The following is a 15,974-nucleotide window of genomic DNA, read 5'->3' on the forward strand; positions in this document are numbered from 1 at the left end:
GTGTAGTATAGTGTACAGAGGTAGTATAGTGAACAAGGTGTAGTGTTGTATAGTGAACAAAGTGTAGTGTAATATAGTGTACAGAGTGTAATATAGTGTACAGTGTTATATGGTGTACAGAGTGTATTATAGTGAACAAAGTGTAGTGTAGCATAGTGTACAGAGTGTAGTATAGTGTACAGTGTTATATAGTGTACAGAGTGTAGTATGGTGTAGTATAGTGTGTACAGTGTTATATAGTGTACAGAGTGTAGTATGGTGTAGCATAGAGTACAGAGTGTTGTATAGTGAACAAGGTGTAGTGTTGTATAGTGAACAAAGTGTAGTGTAGTATAGTGTACAAAGTGTAATATAGCGTACAGTGTTATATGGTGTACAGAGTGTAGTATGGTGTAGTATAGTGTACAGAGTGTAGTATGAGGTAGAATAGTGTACAGAGTGTAGTGTAGTATAGTGTACAGACTGTAGTATAGTGTACAAAGTGTAGTATGGGGTAGTATAGTGTACAGTGTAGTATAGTGTACAGAGTGTAGTATGGGGTATAATAGTGTAAAGAGTGTAGTATAGGGTAGAATAGTGTACAGAGTGTGGTGTAGTATAGTGTACAGACTGTAGTATGGTGTACAGAGTCTAGTATGGGGTAGTATAGTGTACAGTGTAGTATAGTGTACAGAGTGTAGTATGGGGTAGAATAGTGTACAGAGTGTAGTGTAGTATAGTGTACAGTGTAGTATAGTGTACAGAGTGTAGTATAGTGTAGTATAGTGTACAGAGTGTAGTATGGTGTAGTATAGTGTACAGAGTGTAGTGTGCAGAGTGTAGTGTAGTATAGTGTACAGAGTGTAGTATGGTGTAGTATAGTGTACAGAGTGTAGTATGGTGTAGTATAGTGAACAAGGTGTAGTTTAGTGAACAAAGTGTAGTATAGTGTACAGAGTGTTATATAGTGTACAGAGTGTAGTATGGTGTAGTACAGTGTACAGAGTGTAGTATAGTGTACAGAGTGTAGTATGGTGTAGTATAGTGTACAGAGTGTTGTATAGTGAACAAAGTGTAGTGTTGTATAGTGAACAAAGTGTAGTGTAATATAGTGTACAGAGTGTAATATAGTGTACAGTGTTATATAGTGTAGTATAGTGTACAGAGTGTAGTATAGTGTACAGAGTGTAGTATGGTGTAGTATAGTGTACAGAGTGTTACATAGAGTACAGAGTGTAGTATGGTGTAGTACAGTGTACAGAGTGTAGTATAGTGAACAAAGTGTAGTGTAGCATAGTGTACAGAGTGTAGTATAGTGTACAGAGTGTTGTATAGTGAACAAGGTACAGTGTTGTATAGTGAACAAAGTGTAGTGTAATATAGTGTACAGAGTGTAGTATAGTGAACAAAGTGTAGTGTAGTATAGTGTACAGAGTGTAATATAGTGTACAGTGTTATATGGTGTACAGAGTGTAGTATGGTGTAGTATAGTGTAGTGTACAGAGTGTAGTATGGTGTAGTATAGTGTAGTGTACAGAGTGTAGTATGGTGTAGTATAGTCTACAGTGTAGTATAGTGTACAGAGTGTAGTATGAGGTAGAATAGTTTACAGAATGTAGTGTAGTATAGTGTACAGACTGTAGTATAGTGTACAAAGTGTAGTATGGGGTAGTATAGTGTACAGTGTAGTATAGTGTACAGAGTGTAGAATGGGGTAGAATAGTGTACAGAGTGTAGTGTAGTATAGTGTACAGACTGTAGTATAGTGTACAAAGTGTAGTATGGGGTAGTATAGTGTACAGTGTAGTATAGTGTATAGAGTCTAGTATAGTGTACAGAGTGTAGTATGGGGTAGAATAGTGTACAGAGTGTAGTGTAGTATAGTGTACAGACTGTAGTATAGTGTACAAAGTGTAGTATGGGGTAGTATAGTGTACAGTGTAGTATAGTGTACAGAGTCTAGTATAGTGTACAGAATAGTATAGTGTAGAGTAGGGATGTCAATTTCGACAAATTCTCATGATCGATCGTCGTTTAAATTAACGATCAATTAATCGATTAATCGTTAACCTTCATACTGCAAGATGCGTCTACAGTAGTTATCGCATGAATTGTTGTGCAATGACACTAAAAACGCAAGCGTCCTCCCACAAAGGAAAGGGTTTTTACTGTAAATAAAAGGCTTGTAGGATTATAAAATGAATCGATTGATCATTTCATATAATTATTTAATTCAAATACAATGACTAACATAACGCAGTCTCAGATGCACTCTGGCATATGAGCTGAGCGAAGCGGAGTGGTAATATTTCCTTAAGAGCGCCTTTCTGAAGATTCCACTCCGCTCGCTCAACCCAGTTCATAATCCAAGCGTTCTAAGTGCATTTTATTTTGTGTGTGCTTTTCACATGCTTTATAATCCATGTGTATTTTGTAAAGATCTACGCACATTTCATCTCGTGTGAGTGTGTGCGTTTGTGTTTTAATGAGCCTATTTTGAATATTCTATTGAACAACAACGGCAGCTATTTTCACGGAAATAAAGTGAATGAAAATCAAATACACTTTTTCAGTTTTTGCATTTTAGGAATGTTTGCTAAGGATAGATTAATATATTTAATACATTTTAATTAATACAATTAATACAATTAAGAAGAATAAAAAAATTAGTTTGGAAACATAATAATTGCTATTTATCAGCATGCATAATTTTAGACAATTATAAAAGAATTTTGGTACAAACAGTAAACAATTAGGCCTACTAGAAAAACTTTATGTCGGAGCTGGAACTGGTTTACGGCGAGCGTCAGCGGAATATTAACGGAGCGCTTGCTCGGGCGGTTAGCGACTGAGTGGAGCGCACTTCCATAGAGCGGAAATCGTAGCGAGCGTGCGTCCATGTCAGCAAGTTTTTGTTACGGTGACGCTTATAGGCAACATGTCATTTGCAATCATTTTGCACAGTCGTTCAGTTATTTCTTCTGCCTTCTGAGTTCCTACCTTTTTCCCGGCTAAAATGGAGGTTATTGTTGGCTGTGTCGAATCAAATCCTGTCCCGGAAACTTTTTTCAAATGATATATCATGGTGCTCGTTGATGTATTATATTTTAAAACACAGGCACAATGTTTGCAATTAACATTATCACCATTTGAAATAAAATGATCCCAAACAAAACTCTTGCGTGCTCGCTTCATTTTCCTTCACAACTGCTGTACTTTACATGTTTTGGCATAAGCCGCGTGCGTCGTCCTCTTTTGGCGGTTGGCAAACCAGCTAGCTGCCTACGTCTCAAACTATGCACGTTAATGGTGATCATGCTTAATCGACCGTCGATAAGGTTTATCGATTAAAATATTTATCGACAATTAATCGATGGTCGATTAATCGTTGACATCCCTAGTGTAGAGAGTGTAGTATGGGGTAGAATAGTGTACAGAGTGTGGTGTAGTATAGTGTACAGACTGTAGTATAGTGTACAAAGTCTAGTATGGGGTAGTATAGTGTACAGTGTAGTATAGTGTACAGAGTCTAGTATAGTGTACAGAGTGTAGTATGGGGTAGAATAGTGTACAGAGTGTAGTGTAGTATAGTGTACAGACTGTAGTATAGTGTACAAAGTCTAGTATGGGGTAGTATAGTGTACAGTGTAGTATAGTGTACAGAGTCTAGTATAGTGTACAGAGTGTAGTATGGGGTAGAATAGTGTACAGAGTGTAGTATGGGGTAGAATAGTGTACAGAGTGTAGTGTAGTATAGTGTACAGACTGTAGTATAGTGTACAGTGTAGTATAGTGTACAGAGTCTAGTATAGTGTACAGAGTGTAGTATGGGGTAGAATAGTGTACAGAGTGTAGTGTAGTATAGTGTACAGACTGTAGTATAGTGTACAGAGTGTAGTATGGGGTAGAATAGTGTACAGAGTTTAGTATGGGGTAGAATAGTGTACAGAGTGTAGTGTAGTATAGTGTACAGACTGTAGTATAGTGTACAGAGTGTAGTATGGGGTAGTATAGTGTACAGTGTAGTATAGTGTACAGAGTCTAGTATGTGTAGTATAGTGTAGTATAGTGTACAGAGTGTAGTATAGTGTAGTATAGTGTACAGAGTGTAGTATAGTGTACAGAGTTTAGTATGAGGTAGAATAGTGTACAGAGTGTAGTGTAGTATAGTGTACAGACTGTAGTATAGTGTACAGAGTTTAGTATGGGGTAGTATACAGGGAGTGCAGAATTATTAGGCAAGTTGTATTTTTGAGGATTAATTTTATTTGAGGATTTAATTTGAACAACAACCATGTTCTCAATGAACACAAAAAACTCATTAATATCAAAGCTGAATATTTTTGGAAGTAGTTTTTAGTTTTAGCTATTTTAGGGGGATATCTGTGTGTGCAGGTGACTATTACTGTGCATAATTATTAGGCAACTTAACAAAAAACAAATTCATACCCATTTCAATTATTTATTTTTACCAGTGAAACCAATATAACATCTCAACATTCACAAATATACATTTCTGACATTCAAAACCAAACAAAACAAATCAGTGACCAATATAGCCACCTTTCTTTGCAAGGACACTCAAAAGCCTGCCATCCATGGATTCTGTCAGTGTTTTGATCTGTTCACCATCAACATTGCGTGCAGCAGCAACCACAGCCTCCCAGACACTGTTCAGAGAGGTGTACTGTTTTCCTCCTTGTAAATCGCACATTTGATGATGGACCACAGGTTCTCAATGGGGTTCAGATCAGGTGAACAAGGAGGCCATATCATTAGATTTTCTTCTTTATACCCTTTCTTGCCAGCCACGCTGTGGAGTACTTGGACGTGTGTGATGGAGCATTGTCCTGCATGAAAATCATGTTTTTCTTGAAGGATGCAGACTTCTTCCTGTACCACTGCTTGAAGAAGGTGTCTTCCAGAAACTGGCAGTAGGACTGGGAGTTCAGCTTGACTCCATCCTCAACCCGAAAAGGCCCCACAAGCTCATCTTTGATGATACCAGCCCAAACCAGTACTCCACCTCCACCTTGCTGGCGCCTGAGTCGGACTGGAGCTCTCTGCCCTTTACCAATCCAGCCACGGGCCCATCCATCTGGCCCATCAAGACTCACTCTCATTTCATCAGTCCATAAAACCTTAGAAAATCAGTCTTGAGATATTTCTTGGCCCAGTCTTGACGTTTCAGCTTGTGTGTCTTGTTCAGTGGTGGTCGACTTTCTGCCTTTCTTACCTTGGCCATGTCTCTGAGTATTGCACACCTTGTGCTTTTGGGCACCCAGTGATGTTGCAGCTCTGAAATATGGCCAAACTGGTGGCAAGTGGCATCTTGGCAGCTGCACGCTTGACTTTTCTCAGTTCACGGGCAGTTATTTTGCGCCTTGGTTTTTCCACACGCTTCTTGCGACCCTGTTGACTATTTTGAATGAAACGCTTGATTGTTCGATGATCACGCTTCAGAAGCTTGGCTATTTTAAGACTGCTGCATCCCTCTGCAATATATCTCACTATTTTTGGCTTTTCTGAGCCTGTCAAGTCCTTCTTTTGACCCATTTTGCCAAAGGAAAGGAAGTTGCCTAATAATTATGCACACCTGATATAGGGTGTTGATGTCATTAGACCACACCCCTTCTCATTACAGAGATGCACATCACCTAATATGCTTAATTGGTAGTAGGCTTTCCAGCCTATACAGCTTGGAGTAAGACAACATGCATAACGAGGATGATGTGGTCAAAATACTCATTTGCCTAATAATTCTGCACTCCCTGTAGTGTACAGTGTAGTATAGTGTACAGAGTGTCGTATAGTGTAGTATAGTGTACATTGTAGTATAGTGTACAGAGTGTTATATAGTGTACAGAGTGTAGTATAGTATAGTGTACTATGGTGTGGTGTAGTGCAGTATAGTGTAGTATAGTGTTTTGTGTAGAATAGTGTTCAAAGTTTTATATAGTGTACAGGGGGTAGTATGGTGTAGTATAGTGTACAGGGTGTAGTACAGTGTACAAAGTTTTATATAGTGTACAGTGGGTAGTAAAGTGTACAGGTTGTAGTATAGTGTACAGAGTTTCAAATAGTGTACAGGGGGAAGTATGGTGTAGGATAGTGTACAAAGTGTAGTATGGTGTAGTATAGTGTACAGGGTGTAGTACAATGTACTGTGTAGTATAGTGTACAGAGTTTTATATAGTGTACAGGGCGAAGTATGGTGTAGGATAGTGTACAGAGTAGTACAGTGTACAGAGTTTAGTATGGTGTAGTACAGTGTACAGAGTGATGTATAGTGTATGGTGTAATATAATATAGTGTACTATGGTGTAGTATAGTATCGTATGGTGTAATATTGTATAGTGTACTATGGTGTGGTGTAGTGCAGTATAGTGTAGTGTGGTTTAATATAGTATAGTGTACTATGGTGTAATATAGTATACTATGGTGTAGTTCAGTATAGTGTAGTATGGTATAGTGTAGTATAGTGTTCTATTGTGTAGTGCAGTATAGTGTAGTATGGTATAGTGTAGTGTGGTGTAATATAGTATAGTGTAGTGTGGTGTAATATACTGTAGTATGGTGTAATATAGTATAGTGTTCTATAGTGTAGTGTGGTATAGTGTAGTATAGTGTACTATGGTGTAATATACTGTAGTATGGTGTAATATTCGCACTGCACCACGCTGTCTGAGATCCTCCAGCACTGCTCGATTGGTACCACTTTCTCTCAGAATGAGAGGTAAGTACAATTCAAGGCTCTTTTCTGTTCTGGCACCGAGGTGGTGGAATGAACTTCCCCTAGATGTCCGTACAGCCCCTGATTATCTTTAAGCGACGACTGAAGACCTACCTCTTCCTAAAATACCTACATTAGCACTTTCCAAGTTTGTAGAATTCGAGTTATAGTTATATTGAGTTTGTAATCTTGCGTACCAGTGTAGATTTATTCATTACTAGAGATTTAAAGCACGCTTGTACGCCGCCTGGATAAGGACGCCTGCTAAATGCATAAATGTAAATGTAAATATAGTATAGTGTTCTATTGTGTAGTGCAGTATAGTGTAGTATAGTGTACTATGGTGTAGTGTAGTATAGTATAGTGTACTATGTTGTGGTGTAGTGCAGTATAGTGTAGTATAGTATAGTGTAGTGTGGAGTAATATAGCATAATGTACTATGGTGTGGTGTAGTGTAGTATAGTGTGGTGTAATATAGCATAATGTACTATGGTGTAGTGTAGTATGGTATAGTAGTGTGGTGTAATATAGCATAATGTACTATGGTATAGTGTAGTATGGTATAGTGTAGTGGTGTAATATAGTATAATGTACTATGGTGTAGCGTAGTATGGTATAGTGTAGTATGGTATAGTGTAGTGTGGTGTAATATAGTATAATGTACTATGGTATAGTGTAGTGTGGTATGGTATAGTGTAGTATGGTATAGTGTAGTGTGTGTAATATAGTATAATGTACTATGGTGTAGTGTAGTATGGCATAGTGTAGTATGGCATAGTGTAGTGTGGAGTAATATAGTATAATGTACCATGGTGTAGTGTAGTATGGTATAGTGTAGTGTGGTGTAATATAGTATAATGTACTATGGTATAGTGTAGTATGGTATAGTGTAGTGTGGTGTAATATAGTATAATGTACTATGGTGTAGTGTAGTATGGTATAGTGTAGTGTGGTTTAATATAGTATAATGTACTATGGTGTGTAGTATGGTGTAGTGTAGTATAGTATAGTGTACATTGTAGTATAGTGTAGTGTAGTATGGTATAGTAGTGTGGTGTAATATAGTATAATGTACTATGGTGTAGTGTAGTATGGTATAGTGTAGTGTGGTGTAATATAGTATAATGTACTATGGTATAGTGTAGTATGGTATAGTGTAGTGTGGAGTAATATAGCATAATGTACTATGGTGTAGTGTAGTATGGTATAGTGTAGTGGTGTAATATAGTATAATGTACTATGGTATAGTGTAGTATGGTATAGTGTAGTGTGGTGTAATATAGTATAATGTACTATGGTGTAGTGTAGTATGGTATAGTGTAGTGTGGTTTAATATAGTATAATGTACTATGGTGTAGTGTCGTGTAATGTGGTATCGTAGAACTACTTATTTTAAAAAGAAGGAGGATCACAGGGTGACGTATAAAAGTAAAGGAAGGTGCACACAGGTGGACTATGTTCTATGTAGAAGATGCAACCTGACGGAGATTGGAGGCTGTAAGGTGTTGGCGGGGGACAGTGTAGCTAGACAGCATCGGATGGTGGTCTGTAGGATGGTTTTAGAGGTGAAGAAGAAGAGGAGGAGAGTGAAGACTGAAAGAAGAATAAGATGGTGGAAACTGAAGTAAGAAGACTGTAGTGTGAGGTTCAGGGAAGAGGTCAGACAGGAGCTCGGTGGTGGTGAAGAGGTGCTGGATGATTGGGGAACTACTGCAGAAGTGATGAGGAAGACAGCTAAAAAGGTATTTGGTGTGATGTCAGGAAATAGAAAGGAAGAGAAAGAGACGTGGTGGTGGAATGAGGAAGTGCAGGAGAGCAGAAGGAGAAAGAGGTTGGAGAAACAGAATTGGGATCGACAGGAGAACAAGGAGATGCAGCAGCAGGTAAAGAGGGATGTGGCTAAAACAAAGGAAAAGGCATATGAGGAGCTGTAGGAGAAGTTGGACACTAAGGAAGAAGAAAAGGATTTGTAGAGATTGGCCAGGCAGAGGAACCGAGCTGGGAAGGATGTGCTGCAAGTTAGAGCAGTAAAGGATGGAGATGGAAATGTGTTGACTAGTGAGGAGAGTGTGTTGAGAAGATAGAGGGAGGATTTTGAGCAGCTGAGGAATGAGGAAAATGTGAGAGGTTGGATTATGTGGAGATGGTGAAGCAGAAAGTGGTTGGACCAGATGACATAGCAGTAGAAGCATGGAGATGTTTAGGAGAGATAGAGCGGAATTTGGGAGGTGAGAAGATGCCTGAGGAATGGAGAAGGAGTGTGCTGGTACTGATCTTTAAGAATAAGGGAGATGTGCAGACCTGCAGTAACTACAGGGGAATAAAGTTGATCAGTCACACCATGAAGTTATGGGAAAGAGTAGTGGAAGCCAGGCTGAGAGAAGAGGTGACCATCTACAGTATGGTTTCATGCCGAGGAAGAGCACCACAGACACATTATTTGCTTTGAGAATGTTGATGGAGAAGTATAGAGAAGGTCAGAAGGAGGTGCATTGTGTGTTTGTGGATTTAGATAAAGCGTACGACAGGGTGAAGAGAGGAGTTGTGGTATTGTGTGGTGTAGTGTAGTAAAATGTAGTATGATGTAGTGCAGTATAGTGTACTATGGTGTTGTATAGTGTAGTATAATGTAGTAAGATGTAGTGTTGTATGGTGTACTACAGTGTAGTGTAGTATAGTGTAGTGTATTATAATGTAGTATAATGTAGTATAGTGTAGTATGGTATGATGTAGTGCAGTATAGTGTAATATGGTGTAGTATAGTGTAGTATGGTATAGTGTAGTATAGTGTAATATGGTATAGTGTAGTATGGTATGATGTAGTGCAGTGTAGTGTAATATGGTGTAGTATAGTGTAGTATGGTATGGTATAGTATAGTGTAGTATAATGTAGTGCAGTATAGTGTAATATGGTGTAGTGTATAATAATGTAGTATGATGTAGTATAGTATAGTGTAGTATGGTATGATGTAGTGCAGTATAGTGTAATATGGTGTAGTATAGTGTAGTATGGTATAGTGTAGTATAGTGTAATATGGTATAGTGTAGTATGGTATGATGTAGTGCAGTGTAGTGTAATATGGTATAGTATAGTGTAGTATGGTATGGTATAGTATAGTGTAGTATAATGTAGTGCAGTATAGTGTAATATGGTGTAGTGTATAATAATGTAGTATGATGTAGTGTAGTATAGTGTACTATGGTATAGTGTAGTATGGTGTAGTGTAGTATAGTGTAGTAGGATGTAATGTAGTATAGTGTAATATGGTGTAGTGTATTATAATGTGGTATGATGTAGTGTAGTATGGTGTAGTATAGTATGGTGTAGTATAGTGTACTATGGTGTAGTATAGTGTAATATGGTGTAGTATAGTGTAGTATAATGTGTAGTATAGTGTACTATGGAGTAGTATAGTATAGTATAGTGTAGTATAATGTGTAGTATAGTATAGTGTAGTATGGTGTAGTATAGTGTAATATGGTATAGTGTAGTATGGTATAGTGTAGTATAGTGTACTGTGGAGTAGTATAATAGCATAGTATTAATGCAGTATTGTGTAATATGATGTGTAGTAAAGTGTACTGTGGAGTAGTATAATAGCATAGTATTGTGCAGTATTGTGTAGTGTAGTATGATGTGTAGTATAGTGTGTACTGTGGAGTAATATAGTAGCATAGTATTGTGCAGTATTGTGTAGTGTAGTATAGTATAGTGTAGTATGGTATAGTGTAGTATAGTGTACCGTGGAGTAGCATAACAGCATAGTATTGTGCAGTATTGTGTAGTGTAGTATAGTGTAGCATGACGCGAGTATAGTGTACTGTGGAGTAGCATAGTATTGTGCAGTATTGTGTAGTGTAGTATAGTGTAGTATGATTTGTAGTATAGTGTACTGTGGAGTAGTATAGTGGCATAGTATTGTGCAGTATTGTGCAGTGTATAGTATAGTGTAGTATGATTTGTAGTATAGTGTACCGTGGAGCAGTATAGCAGCATAGTATTGTGCAGTATTGTGTAGTGTATAGTATACCGTAGTATGATTTGTAGTATAGTGTTCTGTGGAGTAGTATAGCAGCATAGTATTGTGCATGATTGTGTAGTGTATAGTATAGTGTAGTATGATTTGTAGTATAGTGTTCTGTGGAGTAGTATAGTAGCATAGTATTGTGCAGTATTGTGTAGTGTATAGTATAGTGTTCTGTGGAGTAGTATAGTAGCATAGTATTGTGCAGTATTGTGTAGTGTAGTATAGTGTAGCATGACGCGTAGTATAGTGTACTGTGGAGTAGCATAGTATTGTGCAGTATTGTGTAGTGTAGTAGTGTAGTATGATTTGTAGTATAGTGTACTGTGGAGTAGTATAGTAGCATAGTATTGTGCAGTATTGTGTAGTGTATAGTGTAGTATGATTTGTAGTATAGTGTACCGTGGAGCAGCATAGCATTGTGCAGTATTGTGCAGTATTGTGTAGTGTATAGTATACCGTAGTATGATTTGTAGTATAGTGTTCTGTGGAGTAGTATAGCAGCATAGCATTGTGCAGCATTGTGCAGTATTGTGTAGTGTAGTATAGTGTAGTATGGTGTAGTATAGTATAGTGTAGTATAGTGTTCTGTGGAGTAGTATAGTAGCATAGTATTGTGCAGTATTGTGTAGTGTAGTGTAGTATAGTATAGTATAGTGAAATGGTGTACTTTTGTACGTCGCTTTTGACAAGGGTGTCTGTTAAATGCCATAAATGTAACTGTAGTATAGTGTATTGTATAGCATAGTATTGTGTAGTATAATGCAGTAGTAATAGTAAGTACACACCTGAGAAAGGAACTGTTTTCCCAGATAGGTAGTGGCCATGTTCTTCAGATTACTGCTGGTTCCAACTTTACACCGAACGTAACCATAGAGATTAGCACACTGCAGAACTAGACCCATTAACACCACCGCCTGCACACACACACACACACACACACACACACACACACACACCATTACATTAACACCACTGCCTACACACACACACACACACCATCCATTACATTAACACCACCGCCTGCGCGCACACACACACACACACACACACACACACACACACACACACACACACACACACACATCCATTACATTAACACCACTGCTTACACACACACACACACACACACACACACACACACACACACACACACACAATCCATTACATTAACACCACTGCCTACACACACACACACACACACCATCCATTACATTAACACCACCGCCTGCACACACACACACACACACACACACATTACATTAACACCACCGCCTGCACACACACACACCATTACATTAACACCACTGCCTACACACACACACACACACACACACACACACACACACACACACACACACACACACAATCCATTACATTAACACCACTGCCTACACACACACACACACACACACACACACACACACACACCATCCATTACATTAACACCACTGCCTACACACACACCATCCATTACATTAACACCACTGCCTACACACACACACACACACACACACACTCTCTCACCAGCCATTTGATCGTGAATGAAAAAGAGTGCTAAAGGTGAATATGATCCACAGGACCGGGCAGATGATCAGACCAAGCCAGAAGATACGAGCTTCTGCATCAGACGGCAGAGACGCAGAGCGCCACTCCCACTCACCTCACACACACACACACACACACACACACACACACACACACAAATGTTACACAAAACATCAAAAATCAATTAATTCAGAACACTGTATATACACACACACACACACACACACACACCTTTCTAGACTCAAACACCCAGTGACTGTTCCCGTCTTCATCCACCTGGTTCCACCAGCGCAGACCCACCAATAACCGGCCTGTGATGTTCTACAAAGCACACACACACGCACCTTACTCAAACATAGAAAATAAAAAAAATGTTCCCATATATAATCATCGTCTGTAATCATTACTGCACATAACTCTGATGCAGGGGGCAGATGATCAGACCTAAGTACACACACTAAGCTAAGTACAATCTCAGTTTGTGATGTCATTACATTCCCTCCAATCACATCTCATATGCAATTGATTAGAGGGAGGAGATACAGGTGTCTGTGAAGTTGTAAAATTAGCTACTGTTAGCGATGGAGAGGTCGTAGTCATCATGGCAACGCGTCTATAATTTATAAGTTATAAATGAGACTTGTGAACATTTATAAGAGCTGAAAGCATTTATGACTCACTTTAACAGTCCAGAAATCACATGACAGCAGGAGGATGATGGACACCATGCAGGCGATGAAGCTGCTGCTGAGGAACTCACACAGGAGGTAAATCAGGATCGCTCCGATACGGAAAAACAGGTGGAAGAACGAGGCCACGGGGTGTCTGTACAACATACACGTTAAAGTAAAAGTTGGGACGGAAACAAAAGTCTGTAAAAGTCACTGTTATTTATTGTTAACATTTTGTAACTAATGTGGTTTAATGACAACAAATGTACTGAAAAAAACGGGTTAGGAGGAAGGTGATGTGAGGTTGAGGAGGAAAGTGATGTGAGGTTGAGGAGCAGGATGATGTGAGGTTCAGGAGGAAGGTGATGTGAGGTTCAGGAGGAAAGTGATGTGAGGTTGAGGAGGAAAGTGATGTGAGGTTGAGGAGAAGGTGATGTGAAGGTGATGTGAGGAGGAAAGTGATGTGAGGTTGAGGAGGAAAGTGATGTGAGGTTCAGGAGGAAGATGATGTGAGGTTGAGGAGGAAGGTGATGTGAGGTTGAGGAGGAAGGTGATGTGAGGTTGAGGAGGAAAGTGATGGAGGTTCAGGAGGAAGGTGGATGTGAGGTTGAGGAGGAAGGTGATGAGGTTCAGGAGGAAGATGATGTGAGGTTCAGGAGGAAGATGGATGAGGTTGAGGAGGAAGATGATGTGAGGTTGAGGAGGAAGATGATGTGAGGTTGAGGAGGAAGATGATGTGAGGTTGAGGAGGAAGATGATGTGAGGTTCAGGAGGAAAGTGATGGAGGTTGAGGAGGAAAGTGATGTGAGGTTCAGGAGAAAAGTGATGTGAGGCTGAGGAGGAAGGTGATGTGAGGTTCAGGAGGAAAGTGATGTGAGGTTCAGGAGGAAGATGGATGTGAGGTTGAGGAGGAAGGTGATGTGAGGTTGAGGAGGAAGGTGATGTGAGGTTGAGGAGGAAGGTGATGTGAGGTTGAGGAGGAAAGTGATGTGAGGTTCAGGAGGAAAGTGATGTGAGGTTCAGGAGGAAGATGGATGTGAGGTTGAGGAGGTAGGTGGATGTGAGGTTGAGGAGGAAGGTGGATGTGAGTTTGAGGAGGAAGGTGATGTCAGGTTGAGGAGGAAGGTGATGTGAGGTTGAGGAGGAAGGTGATGTGAGGTTGAGGAGGAAGGTGATGTGAGGTTGAGGAGGAAGGTGATGTGAGGTTGAGGAGGAAGGATGTGAGGTTGAGGAGGAAGGTGATGTGAGGTTCAGGATGAAGATGGATGTGAGGTTGAGGAGGAAGGTGGATGTGAGGTTGAGGAGGAAGGTGATGTGAGGTTGAGGAGGAAGGTGATGTGAGGTTGAGGAGGAAGGTGATGTGAGGTTGAGGAGGAAGGTGATGTGAGGTTGAGGAGGAAAGTGATGTGAGGTTGAGGAGGAAGGTGATGTGAGGTTGAGGAGGAAAGTGATGTGAGGTTGAGGAGGAAGGTGATGTGAGGTTGAGGAAGAAGGTGATGTGAGGTTGAGGAAGAAGGTGATGTGAGGTTCAGGAGGAAAGTGATGTGAGGTTCAGGAGGAAGATGGATGTGAGGTTTAGGAGGAAGGTGATGTGAGGTTCAGGAGGAAGATGATGTGAGGTTGAGGAGGAAGGTGATGTGAAGGTGATGTGAGGTTGAAGAGGAAGGTGATGTGAGGTTGAGGAGGAAGATGATGTGAGGTTGAGGAGGAAGATGGATGAGGTTGAGGAGGAAGATGGATGTGAGGTTGAGGAGGAAGGTGATGAGGTTCAGGAGGAAGGTGATGTGAGGTTCAGGAGGAAAGTGATGTGAGGTTCAGGAAGAAAGTGATGTGAGGTTGAGGAGGAAGGTGATGTGAGGTTGAGGAGGAAGATTATGTGAGGTTCAGGAGAAAGGTGATGTGAGGTTCAGGAGGAAGGTGATGTGAGGTTGAGGAGGAAGGTGGTGAGGTTCAGGAGGAAGGAAGGTGATGTGAGGTTGAGGAGGAAGGTGATGTGAGGTTCAGGAGGAAGGTGGATGTGAGGTTCAGGAAGAAGGTGATGTGAGGTTCAGGAGGAAGATGGATGTGAGGTTCAGGAGGAAGGTGATGTGAGGTTCAGGAGGAAGATGATGTGAGGTTGAGGAGGAAGGTGATGTGAGGTTGAGGAGGAAGGTGGATGTGAGGTTGAGGAGGAAGGTGATGTGAGGTTCGGGAGGAAGGTGGATGTAAGGTTCAGGAAGAAGGTGATGTGAGGTTCAGGAGGAAGATGGATGTGAGGTTGAGGAGGAAGGTGATGTGAGGTTGAGGAGGAAGATGGTGTGAGGTTCAGGAGGAAGGTGATGTGAGGTTCAGGAGGAAGATGATGTGAGGTTGAGGAGGAAGATGATGTGAGGTTCAGGAGGAAAGTGATGTGAGGTTGAGAAGGAAAGTGATGTGAGGTTCAGGATGAAGATGGATGTGAGGTTGAGGAGGAAGGTGATGTGAGGTTGAGGAGGAAGGTGATGTGAAGTTGAGGAGGAAGGTAATGTGAGGTTGAGGAGGAAGGATGTGAGGTTGAGGAAGGTGATGTGAGGTTGAGGAGGAAGGTAATGTGAGGTTGAGGAGGAAGGTGATGTGAGGTTGAGGAGGAAGGTGATGTGAGGTTGAGGAGGAAGGTGATGTGAGGTTGAGGAGGAAAGTGATGTGAGGTTGAGGAGGAAAGTGATGAGGTTCAGGAGGAAGGTGATGTGAGGTTGAGGAGGAAAGTGATGTGAGGTTGAGGAGGAAGGTGATGGAGGTTGAGGAGGAAGATGATGTGAGGTTGAGGAGGAAGATGGATGTCAGGTTGAGGAGGAAGGTGATGTGAGGTTCAGGAGGAAGGTGATGTGAGGTTCAGGAGGAAAGTGATGTGAGGTTCAGGAGGAAAGTGATGTGAGGTTCAGGAAGAAAGTGATGTGAGGTTGAGGAGGAAGGTGATGTGAGGTTGAGGAGGAAAGTGATGTGAGGTTGAGGAGGAAAGTGATGTGAGGTTCAGGAGGAAGGTGATGTGAGGTTGAGGA

The 15,974-nt window shown here is 40.5% G+C and overlaps 1 protein-coding gene across 4 annotated transcripts in view; it reads right to left on the reverse strand.

Annotated features, from left to right (window-relative positions):
• tvp23b (trans-golgi network vesicle protein 23 homolog B (S. cerevisiae)) overlaps positions 1–15,974 on the reverse strand; it is a 35,073-nt gene that overhangs the window by 6,146 nt on the left and 12,953 nt on the right. For 2 of the 4 annotated variants that reach the window (XM_046853225.1, XM_046853223.1), the window contains 3 exons: positions 12,967–13,111; positions 12,518–12,607; positions 11,527–11,655 (listed from right to left, as the gene is read on the reverse strand). In XM_046853225.1, the coding sequence (XP_046709181.1) occupies positions 11,527–11,655; positions 12,518–12,607; positions 12,967–13,111 (364 nt within the window). Of the gene's footprint in view, positions 1–11,521; positions 11,656–11,998; positions 12,014–12,265; positions 12,402–12,517; positions 12,608–12,966; positions 13,112–15,974 lie in introns of those variants that run through there. The other 2 variants (XR_006926423.1, XR_006926424.1) reach the window with 2 other exon arrangements.

Source organism: Silurus meridionalis, chromosome 7 (genome assembly GCF_014805685.1).
Source record: "Silurus meridionalis isolate SWU-2019-XX chromosome 7, ASM1480568v1, whole genome shotgun sequence".
NCBI lineage: Eukaryota > Metazoa > Chordata > Actinopteri > Siluriformes > Siluridae > Silurus > Silurus meridionalis.